This window comes from Pipistrellus hanaki (genome assembly GCF_964339955.1).
Source record: "Pipistrellus hanaki genome assembly, chromosome: 10".
Classification (NCBI taxonomy): domain Eukaryota; kingdom Metazoa; phylum Chordata; class Mammalia; order Chiroptera; family Vespertilionidae; genus Pipistrellus; species Pipistrellus hanaki.
Genome location: NC_140512.1, coordinates 22,265,105 through 22,285,476, shown reverse-complemented (window position 1 = coordinate 22,285,476; position 20,372 = coordinate 22,265,105). Strand labels below are relative to the sequence as shown.

The 20,372-nt window shown below is 37.4% G+C and overlaps 1 protein-coding gene across 6 annotated transcripts in view; it reads left to right on the top strand.

The window, feature by feature from the left end:
• Positions 1-20,372, top strand: part of PCLO (piccolo presynaptic cytomatrix protein) — a 254,587-nt gene that overhangs the window by 19,811 nt on the left and 214,404 nt on the right. For all 6 annotated transcript variants that reach the window (XM_084897067.1, XM_084897064.1, XM_084897066.1 and 3 more), the window contains exon 3: positions 8,201-9,607. In XM_084897067.1, the coding sequence (XP_084753193.1) occupies positions 8,201-9,607 (1,407 nt within the window). The remainder of the gene's footprint in view (positions 1-8,200; positions 9,608-20,372) is intronic.

The following is a 20,372-nucleotide window of genomic DNA, read 5'->3' as shown; positions in this document are numbered from 1 at the left end:
AAAAAATGAATAAACTATCCTGGCCTATGTGGCTTATATTGGTTGGGTGTCTTCTCATGCACTGAAAGGTTGCTAGTTGAATTCCTAGTCAGTGCACATTTCAAGACTGTATCTGGATCTCCAGTAGAGGCTGTTCAGAAGGTACAGATTCATATTTCACTCTTACATTGATGTTTTTCTCTCTGTCTCTCTTCTTTCCTCTAAAATTTAAAAACATAAAGGAGGTATTTTTAAAAATGACTAAACTACGAGTTACAAGGGGCTTCTATTCATAGGAATTTAAAACAGTCTGAAATCACTTATAAAATGTTGTCATTTTACACAAGCTTTAATATGCTTTTAGCATTTCATATATTTTTTTCTTCCATTATAAAAATAATATATATTTATTTTAGAAAAATAGAGAAGAAAAAGGGAGAAACAAAAATATCTGTGGCCTCAACATGTAGTAACAACCATCAGTTATGTTTTCACACACACACACACACACACACACACACACATTCACACATATACACAAATCAACTCAGTGAATTTTGATAAACTGAACCCATATTACCAGCATCCAGAATTAAAAAATGGAACATTTTATGAATATATAGCTTGATTGTTATTTCAAATTAAAGCATAAACATTTCTATTTTGTTAAGCACTTTGTAACCATACTTTGAATAGCTGCATAATCCTATACCCAGGAGGTACTGTAGTTTACATAATCATTCTTTTCTTGCTGAAAATGAACACATTGTGCACCAGTAGTTTTATTGCTAGCTTTACCCAGTGTCCAGATAAGTTTCTATTGAACAAGTCTAAAAAATGTCTTCCAAAGTATCATACTTTAAAAAGATATTAGTTTGTAAGAACATGTAATAAATAACTTCAAAATGCAATGGATATTTAATTTTAAGGTGTGCCTTTAACATTTACGTAAAACACTGTGTAATATGAAAACACAAAATGCTCCCACTATATGTTAATATTCTGCGGACAAAAATTTTCCTGCTAGCTAGCCAAATCTGAAATCTATAGAGCAATCCATCAAGGAAGGGCAGACTAGAACTCTCAGGCAGGAGCCAAAACTATAGTTCACAGGTGGACATATAGTTTTTTTGTGTGTGTGTGCCTTTTTATTGAATTTTATTGAGGTGACACTGGTTAACAAATTATACAGGTTTCAAGTGTACAATTTCATAAAATTTTGTGTTTAAAGTATCATCTGTACACTGTGTGTTCACTACCCTGCAGATTTTTTAAAAAGTCTTTCTTTCCTTTCCAAGTCAACATACAAGTAATTGTCTTAATTCCAGTGAGCATCTAATTGAAAAAACAAATGTAGCTTTCAACATACTTAATGAGTTCACAAAGTTTATGAGACCTTTAATTCTTTTCACTAATATAATTTATTTTTTTATTTTAAATGAAATAATAGCACAGTTCAATAACCCACTGAAATAATTGTACAAACACTGCCTAATTAGAAATATATATTACAAACTACAAAATGTGTGTGTAAATTAGTTGAGGTATAAAAGTTTGTATTTGCCAAATGAGAGGCTGTTCAGAAGTGTTAATGTAAGTTCATTTACTGATTTGGGATCTTCTTCTCTTTATGTAACTGTGACAGAGTACAAATATATTTTCATGTTCCTGCACTGCAGTTGTTTTGTAAATTGTGTTTTGATGAAAGTGTCATGTCAGTTTTCTTGTTTTAGACTGCAGTGATGAACATTAAAATATGCTTTTATCATTTGATCCTATATTGTGAGTATTTATAAATGTTATTGCTAGCATTTGGTGAACATTATTATGCTTTATGAAGGAACCAGGGCCCATTTAATTTACATTTCACAATGGTTGCTGAATTATGCAGCAGACATTGTAATCCGCACTATTTCTGGATGGATTGCTTTAAATAAAATTGTTTCACCAAATTGCTGGTGTGTATCATCACAGTTCTGAGTAATGCTAGTGTCTAGTTTTTAACCAAAATACATTGTTCATTAATATGCATAGCTAAAGATGTCACCTACAGTGAGCCATCTGTACCCCAAATGCTTCTATGACGGAGTTCATGTGGTTTGGGAAATCCTGAATAACAGAAAGTATAATCTGTTGTCAAACATTAACTTGGTTTCCTCTTTTTAATATTATATATTATATTATTATCTATGTATATTATATAATTATATTTTATGTGGCATTCAAAATAATACAATACAATTATACACAGTTACATTTATAACTATACAACTAATATAAATATTTTGACATAATTTTATGAGAAATAGAAAAAAAAAGTGTAGAATAATTTATCATTAAATAATATCTAAAATTTTATTGGTATCCACTGTTGAGAAGTAGTCACTCCTTCTAAGAGTCTAAGCGAGGACAGGAGATGAGAGGAAATAATTGGAAAGAAAAATTTAAAACACTATCTAAGTCCAGATGTTGTGGTTCAAACTATTGTTTAGTAGTTGAGAAGAGACAGACCTTAATTGATGATGGACTATTAAGTGATAAAGGAGGAAATTCAATGTACACCATAAAAAGGTTCCATTTAGATATATAAGTGAGGAATACAAATTGTGAATTATAAATCATGTTAGAGAGAATGAAAGTACTGCTTTAATGGAGTAAATGGTATATTTTGATATCATGGCTTGCAGAAAAGTTTAGTTGTAATATATCAAGACAAAGAAACCCAACAAGTTTTATTATAAAGGACAAGATGAAAGTATGATTGAAGAAAACATTCAGTGGCTAATGTGAACGGTATGAACACCAGCAAATAAAGATTCCATGTGCTTGTTCTTTTGATATTCCATTATTCCAAGTATTATGCTATCTTGTGGAGCAGAGATTTCATTATAAATTCTATGTAAATTTTGTGTTTAAACTGTCCAGTTTGGAGCATATGGAAGGTATATTTAATGTTAGTCACTAAACTTTCTGGACATTTTTTTTTTTTGAGAGGCTTCCATTCCGTTTTGAAGCTAAGCCGATTAGTAATAGATCTGAATAGGAATATGCTTTTATTCTGGAACCCCACATTTGCTAATTCACCTCATTGCTTAAGTGTCTTGAGTTAACTCTCTTGAATGATTACTGAAGACATGCTCTTAAAATTCAAAATATAATTTTTTAATAACCAACAGTCTTGATGTTTTTTTAAAAAGTGTCACCATTTTAAAATTCTATATGTGAAGCTCACAATTAAAAGTAAACATCAATCAGAACGTCAAACTCAGGGAAGGTAGGGGACGGTGGGGATAAGGGAGAGAGATCAACCAAAGGACTTACATGCATGCATAGAAGCCTAATTAATGAATGGACACAGACCACAGGGGAGTGGGGGCATGAATGGATGGTGGAGGGTAATGGGGGAATAAGCCCACATATGTAATACCTTGATCGATAAAGAATTTTTTTTTAAAAAAGTTCAAGTGGTACCTCTTGAAACAGCTGTAAATAAGATATTTCTCATTATTCAGCAAAGGCCTTATCCAGGAAAGTTGTAATACTATATTCTACAGCTCTGATACATAGCAAAAGGGAGTTGGATTAAACAGGGAGTTGTGTTATAGAAATTATATGCAGGTCTATCTTATAAAACACAGGGACCTCAGAATGAGCAGAAATCCTGGCTGACCACTCCCTTAACCTCATTTTTGCAGCATATTAAGTCAGAGGACTGAATGAATAGCGTATGCCTTTCTTTTGTTCCTTCCTATTAGAGCTAATTGAAATAGAGTAGCTCATTAAACAGTTGTGTCTCCAGACTTTGAATTATTTTTATTCACTTCCTATTTTATTTATGCACTTTCTGTAGCTAGGGTGGAAAAAGAAAAAGATGACTATTTTTCCTTAATATATGAACCCTAAACTTTAGCAGTAGTTGAGGCATAACACATTTATCTAGTTCAGTTAGAATTTTTCATTTTAATGCTTGTATATTGAAGGTAAGAGTTCTCCTGGGACACATGATCCAGTTGTAGGCTTCCCTGATATTGTTTCTTGTATTTATCTCACCATATTTCAAATGGATGTGGATGATTAGAGTATAAAATAATTGGATCTAATTAGAGCATAATTTTAGGGAATGGGTGCTCCTTTGTGACAGGTGACCTGGGAAGTTGTTCATGAAATATGGACGGAAGGCTTCTGCGAATTGTGGCATGGGGAAGAAGTGATAAAGACTAACATCTTTTAAGATCTTCATTCATAACTACAGTGGAATGAAGGCCAATCCTGCAGACCTAGGGGAACCAACTGTGTCATAGACATGGGTACCAGGTGGAATTGGCAGTAAGTGTCTAGGCAATGATGGTAACAAATTCAGGTTCATTTCTGCTCAGAGTTAGAGATAAACATTTAATTTTAGGAGAGACACAAGGCAGTAATTTTATTCAGGGAAGATATGGTTAGCAGATACGGTGATTAAGGGGGACTCTTTTAGTTTGAATCAAAGGGGGACCATGGGCAGAGATGTAGACTAGGGTTCTGGGGAGAACGGCATGCAACCAGAAAAGGAGGGCAGAAGCCTGCCCTTCAGGGTGGGTAAACTGGGAATTAGCAGATTAAACAAATGTTGTAGGCTGAAAAGCACAAACATTTTCAATTAACTTACTTAATTCAAACCAACTCAAAAAATATTTGTGAACATCCATATTGCTTTATTGGTCCGTTGTACCCTGGGATCAATAGAAAGACCACACTGCCATGAAGTCCTCACCATTGTCTTTCGGTGGTTACAGATCTGGAAAAAGAATTATGTAAGTGCTTGCAGAAGAACACTAACACAATTTTATATATTGAATTTCTTACAAAAAAACTAAACTTTATTTCAGTTATTGGAGATGAGCATTGAGGGGAAAATAAAGGTAACCCCTTCTATGTTTTGTTTTAAGCAGTTTATATTTGGTGGAATTATAAGGTATATAAGAAATGACAAGGAAGGAGGACCAAATGAGGAACACTGGCTTGGACATATGAAAGAGTGAATGGGAAATTACCTTTCATAAGCAGTGCAGACACACTTGAGTAATAATTGAGAACGCAGGTACAATGTGGCAGAAATTTTAACTCAGAGGACTGAGAGGGCCAAGGTTGTATTATTACTCCTTATGCTCCCTAAGTGCATTGCAAAGAGAAGTAGGAGGCGGTTCATGATGTTAATGCTGACATAGGTTATGGCCTTTTTCATTTTCTGAAATGTATAGGAAGCTTTTTTGTTGTTTTTTTCTCAGTTGAATTAAGAAATTTGAAAATCATCCTGTTTTCAATATTAAATTGTTAAGTGCTGAGATAAAAACAATTTTTAACAGATTTAGGCTGTATAACTAAATGAAAAGGAGGTTCTTTCTAAAAAAAAAATCCTAAAAGTAGAGAATGCTTTTTATATTGTGACAGAGGCCTGGTGCATGCTCTGATTGGTTGAATGGACTACTGGACACATAGCATATTAGGCTTTTACAATACAGGTTAACTATAGATAATGTATTTTAACAGTGGGGAGGAACATTGAAGGATCATATATCTGAATAAATATTTGAATAAATAAATGAATGAATTTGGCATCTCCTTTGTTTTGGCACTTGTCAAAAAGAATAGTAGTAATTTAACTATAATAAAAAGTGTAATATGCTAATTAGACCAGACAGCTGAATCACCTCCCTGATGTCCTTCTGAACAACCTTCTGTATGAAGCTGGGGCTGCGAGGGCTGAGGCAAGCCACTGTGGCTGCGAGGGCCAAGCCCCTTGCACAAGTTTTATGCATTGGGCCTCTAGTTTAACTATATTGAAAGTCACTGACCCTAGGAGTTTTTAAGTACAAGTGGTTAATGTGGATGCAGATCTCACAGGATAGTTTATAGGAAAACTAGAGGCCCAGTGCATGAAAATTTGTGCAAGAGTAGGCCTTCCTTCCCCCAGCTGCTGGCACCAGATTTCTTCCAGCACCCAGGAACCAGGCTGCCAGCACCCGCTTCCCCCCAGCACCCTGGGCTTGGGCTTCCCTCCTCTAGATGCCAGCAGGCACCCAGGACCTGGCCTGGCTTTCCTCAGGCTTTCCTCAGGCCTCCCGCAGGCATCTGGGCCCGGGCTGGCTTCCATTGGCCCTGGCTTTTGGAGGGTAGTTGGGGTGATCAGGCTGGCAGGGGTGGGCAATTAGGCAGAGATCAGGCCAACAGGGGAATGGTTAGGAGGTGATCAGGCTGGCAGGCAGAGGTGGTTAGGAGAGATCAGACAGGCAAGCAGGCAGGCGAGTGGTTAGGAGCCAGTGGCCATGGATTGTGAGAGGAATATCCGACTGCCTGTGTAGGCCTGATCCCACAAAGATTGCACCAAAACCGGCAGTTGGACATCCACCAAGGGGTCCCAGTTTGGAGAAGGTGCAGGCTGGGCTGAGGGACACTCCCCCGTGCACAAATTTTGTGCACTGGGCCTTTAGTTATATATATATATATATATATATATATATATATATATATATATATATACACACACATATATTTATATATATAGTTGTGAAATGTTTCAAGCATACAGAAAGGTAAAGATAAAAATATACATAGGCATGCAACACCCATATTGAGAACAAATATAGTGAACACCTCTATCTCTCACTCATACTTAACAAATTTTAATTCTACTTTTGATACAGATTTTTTAAACAGAACTATAGCATGTCAGTGAGTGTTAAATATCTCTTTTAATCTTCTCTAAATAAAAATTTGCCCTCTGTGAGATTGCAAAATAAGGCTTGTTATATAGGTGTGTGAGTTTAAATAATTTTAATGTGCTTTTTAAAATGTTAAGGCCATTTTAATGATTAAGAAAAATATTCATGTCGTTTTTTTCCATTAAAAAGCTTAACTATAAACTATCATATTACAAATAAAAGTTTAGTGATGATTAGTTCAATTTCTTTTCGAAAGGAAATTATTTGCAAATAAAGAGTATGTTGTTTACTAGCTGAATAAGACTTCACGATTTTATATGGCAGGAAACATTTCTGGTACCTATGCTCCATGTAGATATTTACTTTTTACACATAGAAATCTACACAAAGAACTTTAGTGCTAACTTGGTAACATTAGTTACTTTGGCTGGAGAGATTGTATCATGTAAAGTTTGCCATTCTAATAAGTTTGGTTATTTAAAATTTTATATAGTAAGCATATATTATTTTGGAATTTAAAAAGGTAATGTTAAACATAGGTACTTTTAAATACCCCCCCAAAATATATAATACCAACTTCAACATCTCTTTTTTACATTGGACATGATTTGAAAAGAGCATCTATACCTATACTTACACACACACGTGTGTGTATGTGTGTGTGTGTGTATGTGTGTATAGATATACGTATAGATGGTCTTTTAAATGCTGAGATTAAAATTATTTCTATTTTCAACAGATTCTGTGTGTGTGTGTGTGTGTGTGTGTGTGTGTATGATGTATTTCTCACTTGTATATGTTTCTCACCAGTCAAATAAGAATATTGCTTCCTTGTATTCCTTACATTGCTCTTTCCAGTATATTCAGAAAATTAAAAGGAAACAGTATTTTCTTTATTAGACCATGCTATTTATGCTGATTTGATGGGAGGGGTTACCATTATTTTTTTCCTATATTTTGTTAACAGAGAATGTTCTCTTTTTAATCCAGCATGGTTAATGATTTTTGTTTTTCACACATTTGATTATGTCTCCTTGGAGGGGGAAGCAATGCTGTGCTAATTTAGGAAATTAGCAATGTGTTCATAATTTGACAAGCCTACTCTGGGTTGTATAACTAAAATCTGTTATGAACCATCAATAGAGAAAGTATCTAACATAACTGATTTATGGAATCTAATCTATATTACAATTTATTTTTTTTATGATACATGCTTTTCTATTTCTGGGAGTAATCAAACTTCCAGTAAACTAAAGGTGAAGAATGGCAATTAACTTTAGAAGAAAAATACAATTCTGTTGATTTTTACTCTCATATTTCCTTAAAAAAAATAGAGTGCTTAAGTCTCTGAGGTTCATGAATTATATTTTAAGGTAATTACTTGAATATTATTTAATTCCAGTAATTTGATCTTTTATGTTTTGCTTGATGAGAGACATAGTTTCAGATGATACCGTGCATTTTGAAAATGTTTTCACATTGTTTCTGTCCCAGTAACCATTGTTTTATTTTACTTCTAGGTAAAAGAGTGGCTCTGTTTAAATTGTCAGATGCAAAGAGCTCTAGGAGGTGACCTGGCTCCAATTCCATCATCACCCCAGCCCAAACCGAAGGCAGCCCCAGTTATTCCCGCATCAGTGGGGAGCAAGCCATCCCCACAGTCACAGCAGATTTCTCCGAAGAAGGATACGGTTCCCAAACAGGATATCTCAAAGGCACCTGAGTCTAAAAAGCCTCCACCACTATTGAAACAAGCAACCCTTCACGGTTCTCCCCCCGTCATGGCCAAGCGGCCTCATGTGGCAGAATCCTCATCCAAGCCAGCCCCTCCCGAAGAGCCTTCTGTCCCCTCCGAGCCGGCCAAGGTCCCCATGGCTGATGATAAACCAAAGCAGCCCACGACGGCGAAGCCAGCTACAGACATTGTGTCTTCATCGCCAGCAGCAACAAAACCTGATATTCCGGGCTCCAAAATACGATCCCAGGATCAAGAGAAAACAGCTCCTCCCCTGAAAACAGACTCTGCCAAACCTTCACAGAGTTTCCCACCAACTGGGGAAAAAGTCACCCCATTCGATTCTAAAGTCATACCTCGGCCTGCATCAGATTCAAAAATTTTATCACATCCGGGGCCCAGTGTGGAGAGCAAAGGTAAAAAACAAGTGGACCCAGTCCAGAAGAGGGAAGAACCCAAGAAAACACAAACCAAAACCAGCCCTAAGCCAGATGCCAAGCCTGTGCCAAAAGGGTCACCAACACCTTCCGGCCCACGATCTACCGCTGGCCAAACTGCACCCCCATCTCCCCAGCCACCAAAGCCTCAGGAGCAGTCAAGGCGTTTCAGCCTGAATGTGGGGAGTATCACTGATGCTCCTAAGTCACAGCCCACCACCCCTCAAGAAACGATGACGGGGAAGCTCTTTGGGTTTGGAGCATCAATCTTCAGCCAGGCATCGAATTTAATCTCCACAGCAGGCCAGCCTGGATCTCATGCACAGAGTGGGCCAGGGGCCCCAGCAAAACAAGCCCCTCCTCCCGCACAGCCACCCCCTTCTCAGGGGCCACCCAAGTCCACAGGTCAGGCACCACCAGCACCTGCCAAGGTCCTTCCTGTGAAAAAGGAAGCAAAAGCTCCAGGAGCTGAAAAATTGGAGCCCAAAGCTGAGCAAGTTCCAACCGTCAAAAGAATAGAAACAGAAAAGAAGCCTCAGCCTACCAAGGATCGAAAACCTTCAGCAGCTGAGCCTCCAAAGGCTGAGCTTCCCCCACAAGTGGAGAAACCCTCCAAACCAGTATCAGCCTGTCCTCTCTGCAAAACTGAGCTCAACGTAGGTTCCAAGGAGCCTCCTAATTTCAACACTTGCACCGAGTGCAAGCAACAAGTGTGTAATCTCTGTGGATTTAACCCTACACCACACTTGACGGAGGTAAGCAATATTTATATTACATATGGATGTGAGCTGATTGTCTTCATTTTGAAATATTTGGTAGCCAAATTTCTAAGCAAAAAAACAAACAAAAAAAAAACAAAAAAAATTTATAGTAAAGAAAGCAAATGAATATTGACACCTTAGAAGAAGTTTCAATTCCTTTTATTTTTAAAAAAATATATTTTATTGACTTGTATTACAGAGAAGAAGGGAGAGGAATAGAGAGCTAGAAACGTCGATGAGAGAGAAACATTGACCAGCTGCCTCTTGCACACCCCCTACTGGGGATGGGCCCACAACCAATGTACATGCCTTTGACCGGAATTGAACCTGGGTCCTTTCAGTCCACAGACCGACGCCATACCACTGAGCCAAACCGGTTTCGGCTCAATTCCTTTTTATAGGTTAGCATACTTATTTTAAAAAGTTCATGTAATTTATACTTTTCTGGGTTAACACAATAGAAGTAAGAAGATGATATAAGCTGACAACTTAAAATAACAACTATCCCAATCCTTTATGAATTAACCACCTGTAGCTTTGGAGGATTATCTGGTTTTCACCTATAAACATCAACTAAGAGAAGTAATTTACTATTTCCAATCTTTCTAATCCTTCCACTTTCTTTAATACTTAAAAAAGAAGTTTGGTTGGTTGCAGATTTGCTATATTATAAAACATGAGATCGGTTATTTTACAAAAATTTTTAAAACTTTGTTAAGGGAATATTATCTACTAGAAAATATCACTTCAAATATATTATGTCTAGACTTTTTTGGTAGTTTTGTTTGAGCTATTTGGCATAAATGTAATAAATTATTTTATTAAGAACTATGGAAAGAAAAAAATATGGATTTATACAAATCAAAATACTTAGGGATTATTTTATTTTATTCTCCTTGATTTTATAATTGATAGGAATGAGGAATTGTACCGATTTTTAGCAACTATACAAAAGAAACTTTAGAGAATCTTGCTATTGTTTTCAAGTTGTTTTTTTAAGAATAAACCATACAATATTTTAATTTTTTACCTCTGAAAAATAATAGCAAATATATCGCTTTGATATTATTTACACGGTATGAAAATATTGTCTTTATAGACTTAAGCAGGTTTTTATTCTCCTTACCTGTGATGAATAATGTTAACTAAGATTTATTTTAAAAGAAGGTAAAATTTGGTTTCTTCCAGTGTCATGAGTGGTAACAACTATAATTATTACTTACAGTAATGTTTTTGGAAGAATTGCCTTTGGTTGAATATTCATGAAGAAGAAATTTTGGTTTTTCCAATAAGCATGTTCTCAATAATGTTTCATTCAACGTCCTTTCTTCATAATGTTGATGAGAGGGGGGAAAAATGATTCCTGGCTAGCGAAGTGGAGTTTGCACCTTCTCCCCATGTGTTTGTTGGTTTCTCTGAGGCCTTCAGTTTCCTCCCAGGTCCAAAGATGCACACATCAGGTGAAGTGGCTGAGTGAGTGTGAGTGTGTGTCAGTGTGCCCTGTGATGGAAATGTTCCATACAGTGTAGGTCCCACCTTGCAGTCTGAGCTGGGATGGGCTCCAGCTCCCTACACCCCTGAATAAGTGGGAAATCATTGTCTTATTTACTTTTATACTCTTTTCTCAAATGTATGTACAATTCACATTTATTTCAGTGTTTAATATTAGGAGTATTTTGGGTCTTTAGTTAGAAGTTTGGTGATGTTTTTGTGACCAGAAATATGCTATAGGAACTTAACTCTTGTTTATGTCAATTAACCTAGGGTAAAATTTATTTTGTTATATGTTGTGTCCTTAAAGTTGAAGTTTCTAAGAACCTAGAGACTTCATCAGGTGAGGACTTACTGTACAACTGTGTTAATTTTGTTGAGCTAAAACATTGTACCATTTAATGCGTAGTCCTGTTGTACCAATACCAGGCAGTTAATTTATATAGTTACAAAACTGCACCACTAAAAACAAAACAATGATGTCTATATTTAAAGTGCATTTGGGGTACACTACAAAAAACGTGTCTGCATTGTGGAGGGATAACTATAACTTATATAAACATGTGTGTGAATATATATATTTGTATGTATACATTTGGGCCAATTTGGTCAATGTTTGGAGCTATGAAATGAGAGCCCTGAGTAGAGAATCAATAAGCCTTTTATAGAAATCTTTGATTTTTTTTGTAGGTTGCTCAATTATACTTCAGAGGTGGTGATTTGGAAAGGAGAATTCTTGAATAAAGCAGAGAGCTATCTCTGGATGGAATTTAAACAGTGTGAAAATATAGATTTTTTTCCCCCCAAGTTTTTAAATGGTTCAGGTGAAATCCTATTTTAAATGTGATCAGTTAGACAATCTTTCATTGTTCAGATTATTTTGTTGTGTAGTAATTTCTTTGAATTTGGGAGATCATGTTTCAGAGGAGAAGAAAATTCTTTGTAATAAAAGAATGTATTGTGTTTCTGGCTCAATTTGACTGCACTTATCCATAAGAAGTTTTCAGTTAGTAGGTCTTAATGCCTCTTGTCTCCAACTGAAGTCCATTGACTGACCTGGCATCTAGGGAGTCAATAATCCATGTTCTAATAGTTTTTGTTATTATTACCTAAAGGACTTTAGAGGACTGGAGGAAGGGGTTGGTTGAAGAGAAAGGCACGTGTGTGTGTGTGTGCACATGTGTGTGTGTATATATGCACATATGTGTCCAGGAAATTATAAATGGGATCTATAGGCTTAGTTTCACAGTATGCTATCCTTCATACTGTGGTTAGGAAGGCACCTCCTCCTTGATCCTTGATCCTGGTTTTATTTCTGTGGCTTCTTCATTCCCTTTATAATATTTTTCACTTGACCCAATATTTTCTGCAGGGCTGGCACTGTACTTCTATTGTAGTTTTAGAAAACACTTTCTGAAAATACTCATACTTTATGCCTGCAATGTAAAAAGATATGGTATTCTTTAAAAAAGGACTCAATCTTTTCTCTTTATTTTTCTAAGAGAACACATCTGACTGTTTCATAAGCTTCTACTGCACTAATCACTATGATGCAGGACTTCTTTTCCTGTTGGTACCATCCTGCCCTCCTCTGTGCTGTTCTGTTCCGCTAGCGGCCAGAGGAGCCATTCCTACTTTGTCATGGGTTAGGAAGCTCTTCCTCCCTCTATTAATCAAATACACCTGTCTCTAGTTCACACTGCACATCCCCCACAGCACCAGTGGAGTGCCAGGTGCTGCCAGCAGGGCTCTGGGGTGTAGCCAGGCTTCAGCCCAAGCCTTATGGTTTAACTGTTTGATGCCCAGTATGTATAAATGGTACTATAATTCATCAATCTCTGCTAGCAAGGAACACTTGTTTTAGGCATTAATTTCTGCCAACTCAGGGAGTATTTCATCCTAGAAGGAATTTTAAAGGCGGCTGCAAGGCTTTCTGGAAAAGCGAGTTTGTAGAATCTAGAATCACACTAAGAAAAACAGATTAAATTGGTAATCAGTTTACCTAGTTAATTTTAAGCATTCTGGTTCAGTTCAAATGGAAAAAGATGTCAAACCACTCATAGTGGGTATTCATTGTTTGTATTATCCTCTATCAAAGTAACTTTTACTATGAACATAAGACTTAAAACTAAGTACTTTTATGTTTCATGAAGAAGTCCTAGAGTCATATTTTTGCTTCCCTAGTCAAATAACTATGCATGACCTAACTGATGTAGGAATAGCTTGCATGTATTTGTCACTTTGCTTTTTAAAAATATATATATTTTATTAATTCTTTACAGAGAGGAAGGGAGAAGGATAGAGACTTAGAAACATCAATGAGAGAGAAACATGGATCAGCTGCCTCCTGCACACCCCCCCACTGGGGATGTGCTCGCAACCTAGGCACATGCCCTTGACCAGAATTGAACCCAGGACCCTTTAGTCCGCAGGCCGACGCTCTATCCGCTCTATCCACTGAGACAAACCGGCTCCAGCTGTCACTTTGCTTTTACTAAAATTTGCTAGTATGCGACAAATGTGCCTTTTGAGCCAATTACGACACAGCAGTGTAATGGAGAACCCTTTACATCGTCACTCTCCAGCCAGAGTGCTTCTGCATTCTCTGTCAGATACTCAAGGAAGACCTAGTGGGGACAAGCTGCACTTGTTAGTTTGGCAAACATAATATCTTGCCTTTAGTTGGAAGATTACATAAGATTTTAAAATCATATATATGTTACTGTAAAACATTTTAAGTACACAAATATAAGAAAAATTAAAGATAGAAAGAATGATAAAAAAAAAACAATGAGAAAAGAATTCTACTTATTAGTATCAGAAGAACTACATATAATGAAGATCTGCATTCTAAGTAAGAATTTTTGCCATGCATGGCAAAGTGTGACACTTGATGGCATTTTTTGATTGACATAAGAAAGTTGACAAGTTTGTTGGCAGGACTGTAATTGCTCTCATTTTTTTTTTTAAGTAAGTTTTGTTAAACTCATTTGCCTTAACCTGGCATACCCATTTCAAGTAATTTATCTAACATATCAAAATACAATAAAAAATAGATATAAGTGTTTTACTCCTGTGTAGTTTATATAGTAACAGGAAGTAGAACACCCTTAGTTTTTCAGTTTTCAAGTGGGGAATGCACTTCAGTATTGCGATACTTGCATAGTTATTTACCTTATATGAGGTAAGCCAGTGAGTGTTCACTTGAAAGGATGTACAATGTATAAAGCTTTGTGAAATAAAGAAGTCAATAAAAATATGTAAGTGTCTGGTCAAGATGGCAAAGTAGATAAACACTTTGCTCGCCTCCTCCTATGACCACATCAAAATTACAACTAAATTACAGAACAATCAACGTGGAGAACGATTGGAAGACTAGCTAAACAGAACTCCTGTACTTCCCTACATCTTATTTTCTTGGAGATCCATAAATTCCCCTTATTTTTGTTCTATGCTCCAGTCAACCCTCATATATAGTATTGCAGTTATTTGTCTATGAAACCTCGCCAGAGAGTGAGTGGCTCCTGGAACACAATCAGTACCATCTAAATGCCAGGACATAGTAGGTAGTTTACATATTTGCGCAGTGGAGGAAAAACAGGATTTATGAAAATAGCATGTAGAATGAAATGCATGCTCTATGTTAATAATATTATAATTGTAGTTGAAAATGGTTTGAAACTTAATTCTATATTGGCTACAAGAATTTTTAAAGTCCTCCTTAAAAAGTCTTTCATACTAATATGTATCTCTTAGCATATGATCTTAAAGTATGGAAGGATTAGAAAGAAGATCATTTTTACATGAAAAAATAATAGCTTTATATTTTTAATTATTTGCTTAAATATAACTTCAATGAAGCCAGCCACAACCACTCTATATAACGTGCCAATCTCCCATAATCCAGTTTTCTTACTCTGTGCCTTTTTTTTTCTTTTGTCCAAGGCACTTATTATCTTGTTATGTAATATTTAATTTACTGATTTATTTATTTTTTTAAATTATCTCTCTACCTCACTAGAACACAAGTTCCATGAGAGCCAGGCCCTTGACATAAAATGGACTCTCACACAATCTTTACTTGCATGCTATAGACTCACAAAATCTTTGTAGAATGAATAAATTTATCCCATGTAGTTATTTCAGATATAGTATTTAAATTGGGTAAACCAGAATATTGAATCAAAATACTAAGAGTTCAACCTCATATCTGGTTAGCTGAAAATATTTTTTACAACCTTCCTAACTCATGCCATTTTCTAATATGCCTCCTTTCAAAAGGTGAAGACATGCCACATGTATTGAAAACTTTCTTCAAATTTTCAATACAAAATTGAGCCCATAAAGGATAGTGTATCTTCTGAGGGATAGATGAATGAAATTAGGCTTTAAGGAAAAGAGACAGTGGTTTTGGTGATTCATAGAGAGGAAGCGTAGCAGGGTGTCAACATAGTTTCTATGCCATCTCGACTTAGTGGCTTGGTTTCTTCTATAAAATGATATGTGGATCTACATCATTGGGCTGTTTTAAGGATTAGAAGAGTTCAAATATTAGTTTTCATAGCTATAGTTACCAGATCTAGGAGGCATATGGTGTCGAGATACACCTTTTGTTAAACAGACAATATAAAAATTATCTTTTCTAAGTAAAGTTTTACCTATAAGAAGAGTTAAAACTGCTTAGTGAAATGTATTTTGATGTTAAATAGCAAGTGTAGGCCTTTTCTCCAGGCTTGAAATATTTTATCAGATTATCTTATATAATAGAAGCCTAAATGGCATGACGCCCTCATGTGACGCCATCACAATATGGCCACCACATGATGGCCTCCCTCACATCGTCACAAGATGGCCATCACAACATGGCAACCACAAATTGGCTGCCACAAGATGGCTGGCATGGGAAGGCGGTTGGGGGCGACCAGGCCTGCAGGGGAAGGCAGTTGTGGGTGAACAGACCTTAAGGGAGGGCAGTTGGGGGCGATCAGGCCAGTAGGGGAAGGCAGTTGAGGGCCATCAGGCTGGGAGAGGAAGGCAGTTGGGGTGATTAGGCCGGCAGGGGAGCAGTTAGGGGGTGATCAGGCTGGCAGGCAGAAGAGGTTAGGGTCTATCAGGCAGGCAGGCAGGCAAGTGATTAGGAGCCAGCAGTTCCGGATTATGAAAGGGATGTCCAATCCGACTGGGGTCCCAGATTGGACAGGGTGCAGGCCAGGCTGAGGGACACCCCCTCCCAAGCCTCTAGTTTTATTTAACACTAGAGGCCTGGTGCACAAAATTCATGCATGGGTAGAGGCCCTAGTGGCTGCTAGCTGCTGGCTGGGGGTATGCTTTGTTTTGTGCCACTGCCTAGTGGTCAGCGCACATCATAGTGAGCCATCAAACTCCTGGTCAGTCAAATTCCTGAGGGACATTTTGTATATTAGCCTTTATATATATATATATATATATATATATAGACTAGAGGCCTGGCGCACGAAATTTGTGCACAGGTATGGTCCTTAGGCCTGTCTACAATCAGGGCCATCTTCCCTGGCTGCATGTAGCCGGCCCCACCATCTGCCACCACCCACCCCCAGTTCCCTTTTTGCTATCGGGTGATTGGAGCCTGCCAACCAGGGGGAGGAACCAAGAGGCTGACTCTTTCACTCGCTCACCAGCCCTGCCCCCCCCCCACGTGTTTCCTTTTGTGTGTGGGGCAACAGGTGGGGCAGGGGCCTTGGTCTGGCGCCACCCACATCCCCCACCACCCATCACTGGTTCCCCATTCATCATGGGGCTATCTGAGCCTGCAGGCCGAGGAAAGGGACTGAGAGGTGGTCAGTGCATCTCATAGTGACTGTTTGAGGATCATTCTGGTCATTCCACTGTTAGGGTCCATTTGCATATTACCCTTTTATTATATAGGATAGTAAAAAATAATGGGCCCTGACTAAAATGAAAACACATGCATTGCTCTTCTCTTTTATTTGCAATGTCAACAGTGCTTCTAATTTTACTCATTTAATGAGCTACAATTATAGTATATTAATATAAATGTTTTCTTTACATATGAAAAGAAGCAAAGTACTTCTAAAGATTTTGAAAACTTTTATTCTGAGTTTTATCATGGATTTTCTTTAAAATTAGTATATTTGGAAAACCTTAGAAAATTCCTGAAAAGTGATTACCAGTAAAAATATGTTGACATGAAAAATCCTCACTGAAACTGTATAGCTAAATGACTTAATTCATGTCAGCTGTAGTTTGAAATTTATTTTCTTTTCTGACATTTAAATGAATTGTTCACATATTTGTATTTCTAAAACAAATGGAATTACATAAAGATTTTATAGCATAATGACTTCTTGCTAAATGAAACCCAGTAGCCAGAATTGTTATAATGATTTATCCCAGTACTTTAAAAATAAGCATATATTGCCTAATTAAAACATTCTGTCACCCTCAGGGAAATTGTAAATATACTTTTTGACAGAATATTACTTAAATTACACAAAGTAAAGAATCATATCATTTTCAGTTTTAAAAATGATCTTATCTTCTCTGTTTCTACAACGTCATGTAACATTTAAAGTAGGGGTGTCGAACTCAATCAGAGAAGGGGCCAAAATATAAAATACAGCCTAAATCGTGGGCCGAATGGTTTACTGAACAGTCATAAACTGACAATGTCATAAACTGACAGCGGAGTGCAGTGATGACAGCGCGGTGCGGGCCACATTGCAAGGCCTGGCGGGCTGGATTTGGCCCGCGGGCCTTGTGTTTGACACATGTGATTTAAAGGAAACCTAAATATGGAGTCCAGTTTAAAACTGATGTTACTCTGGATTTATGTCGTAACATAAAAACTTATTTTTTTCCTCCAGTGGTATTGATTTGCTACATAATATGTTGTCACAAACTTACAGCTTAGAACAATAACCCATTGATCACCTTACAGTTGTATAGCTGAGAAGTCTGCTGTGGCATGACTGGCTTCTCCGATCACAGTCTTAATAAAAGACAAATCAAGGTATGGTTGAAGCTGTGTTCCAAGTTTATCCAGGTGGTTGGCAGAATTCCGTTGTCATTGTAAGACTGAGGTCTTAGTTTCCTTGTTAACCAGGGGCCGTTGTTAGTTCTTGAAGGCTTGTGGCATTCCTTGTCCAATGGCTCCCCCATCTTTAAAGCCAGTAACAAAGAATTCCCTGAAGTGAAACCCACCTCCCTCTTTTAAATTGTGACTTATGAAGGGTCCAGGCTCCTTCAAGGACTTGGAGAGTACCTCTTTTGATTTACTCAAAAGTCAACTGACTAGTAACTTAATCATGGAGAATTAGCCCATGATGCTTACAGTTTCTGCCTACACAGAAGAAGAGGGAATTAAAAGTAAGGTGTGTATACAAGAAACATAAATCTTGGAGGTGGAGGTATATCTTAGAATCTCCTACCACAGCAGTGAACAATTGAATTTATTATAGGAAGAATATTTTGTAAAGGGAGGCACATTTATTTAATTGATTTTGTCACAGGGCATACATACCTCCATGTGCATGGGCACGTCATTGACACATAGCTCTAAAGAATTAATTTATGTCAAATTCCAAGGCAAGCAGAAGAGTTAGAGCAGTACGGGAAGTGATCTTTATGGTGTCATCTCTCCTTTTAGACTTTCCTCATAAAAATAATAATGCATCATTCTCTTTATCTGGGATGGTAATGAGAGGTCTTTATAAATTTAGAGTTAAATGCCTGGGCTTATTTTTTTTTTAAATCTTGTCATTAATTTATTAAATGAATAAGATTTTTTTGGAAATTAAAGTTAGGATTTCCTCTAAGGGAGGAAATGGACTTGTCAGGGCTTACCAAGTAACTGAGTATCTGGAAGTGGTTTTCATTCTGGATATTGGGGCAGTAAAATCAAGTAAAAGTGGAGTAATATTAGTATTTCACATTCAAAGGCGACTTGAAGTACTAAGCTAACTTTTAATAATTGTCATGCTCTTAATTGTTCAGTGAGATGAACGTGGAATGATTTTAGAACCAAACACCCCTAATATTAATTCCAATGCGAGGCATTTCATCATTAGAGATTTAATTATCTGAGTAATAAAGACACCCTCTTCCCCCAGAAACCTATTAAAATCTATGTATTCCTGCCCAGCCAGGGTGGTTCAGTGGAATTAAGAGGTCATGGATCAATTCCCAGTCAGGGCATATGCCCGGGTTGTGGGCTCAGGGTTCAAATGGGGGCATGAAGGAGGCAGTTGATTAATGATTCTCGCTGATCATTGATATTTCTATTTCTCTCTCCCTCTCCCTTCCTCTCTGAAATCAATAAAAATATTTTTTAAAAGTTTTAATTGTTATAGATAGATTGATAGGTGGAAAGGTAAGTAGTCAGGTAGTTAGATACATCCATATATAGATAGATGCTCTATGCTACATTAACAGTTTGAATATATGGTATGAAAAATGACTAAGTAAATATGTACTTAGGCACTAATATACAGATCAGAGCAAAAGAAAAGAAAATGCATCAGTTTCTCCACTAAATATTTTTTGCTTCTTCCTCTCTCAACTGAGTGAATTTTTAAAGATGGGTTTTCGGTTATTTTTTTCTCACACACCTAATAAAAGAGTAATATGCAAATTGAACATCATTCTGCTCAAGCCACACCCACCAGCCAATCAGAGCGAGTATGCAAATTAACCCCAATCAAGATGGCTGCAGCCACAGAGAGCAGTTGAGAGGTTTGGCTTTCCCTGGCAATAAAGGAAGCCAAGCTTTCCACACACCCTGGCTGGCCTAGGCCTACACTCAAGGATACAAAGTTTCAATTATAGAAGGTACATAAAACCAAACACTAATGGTGGCAGCTAAGGAGCAAGCAGGGGGCTTAGCTCCACTCCAGGCAACAAAGTTTCAATTGTAGAAGGTAAATAAATTCCAGATACCAGGGCCTCTGCTTGGGTTACCAGAGGCGGGGCCAGCCTGCAAACCACCACAGGCCCTTGTTCAGGCCACCCCATGTCCCAAGGGAACCCCCCACCCTGGTCCGGGACACCCTTCAGGGCAAACCAGCCAGACCCCACCCATGCTCCAGGCCTCTGTCCTATCTAATAAAAAAGTAATATGCAGATTGACCATCACTCCAACACACAAGATGGCTGCCCCCATGTGGACAAAGAACCTGCCCCCAAGTGGACACAAGATGGCCACCACAAGATGGCCAGCAGGGGAGGGCAGTTGGGAGGGACCAGGCCTGCAAGGGAGGGCAGTTGGAGGCTA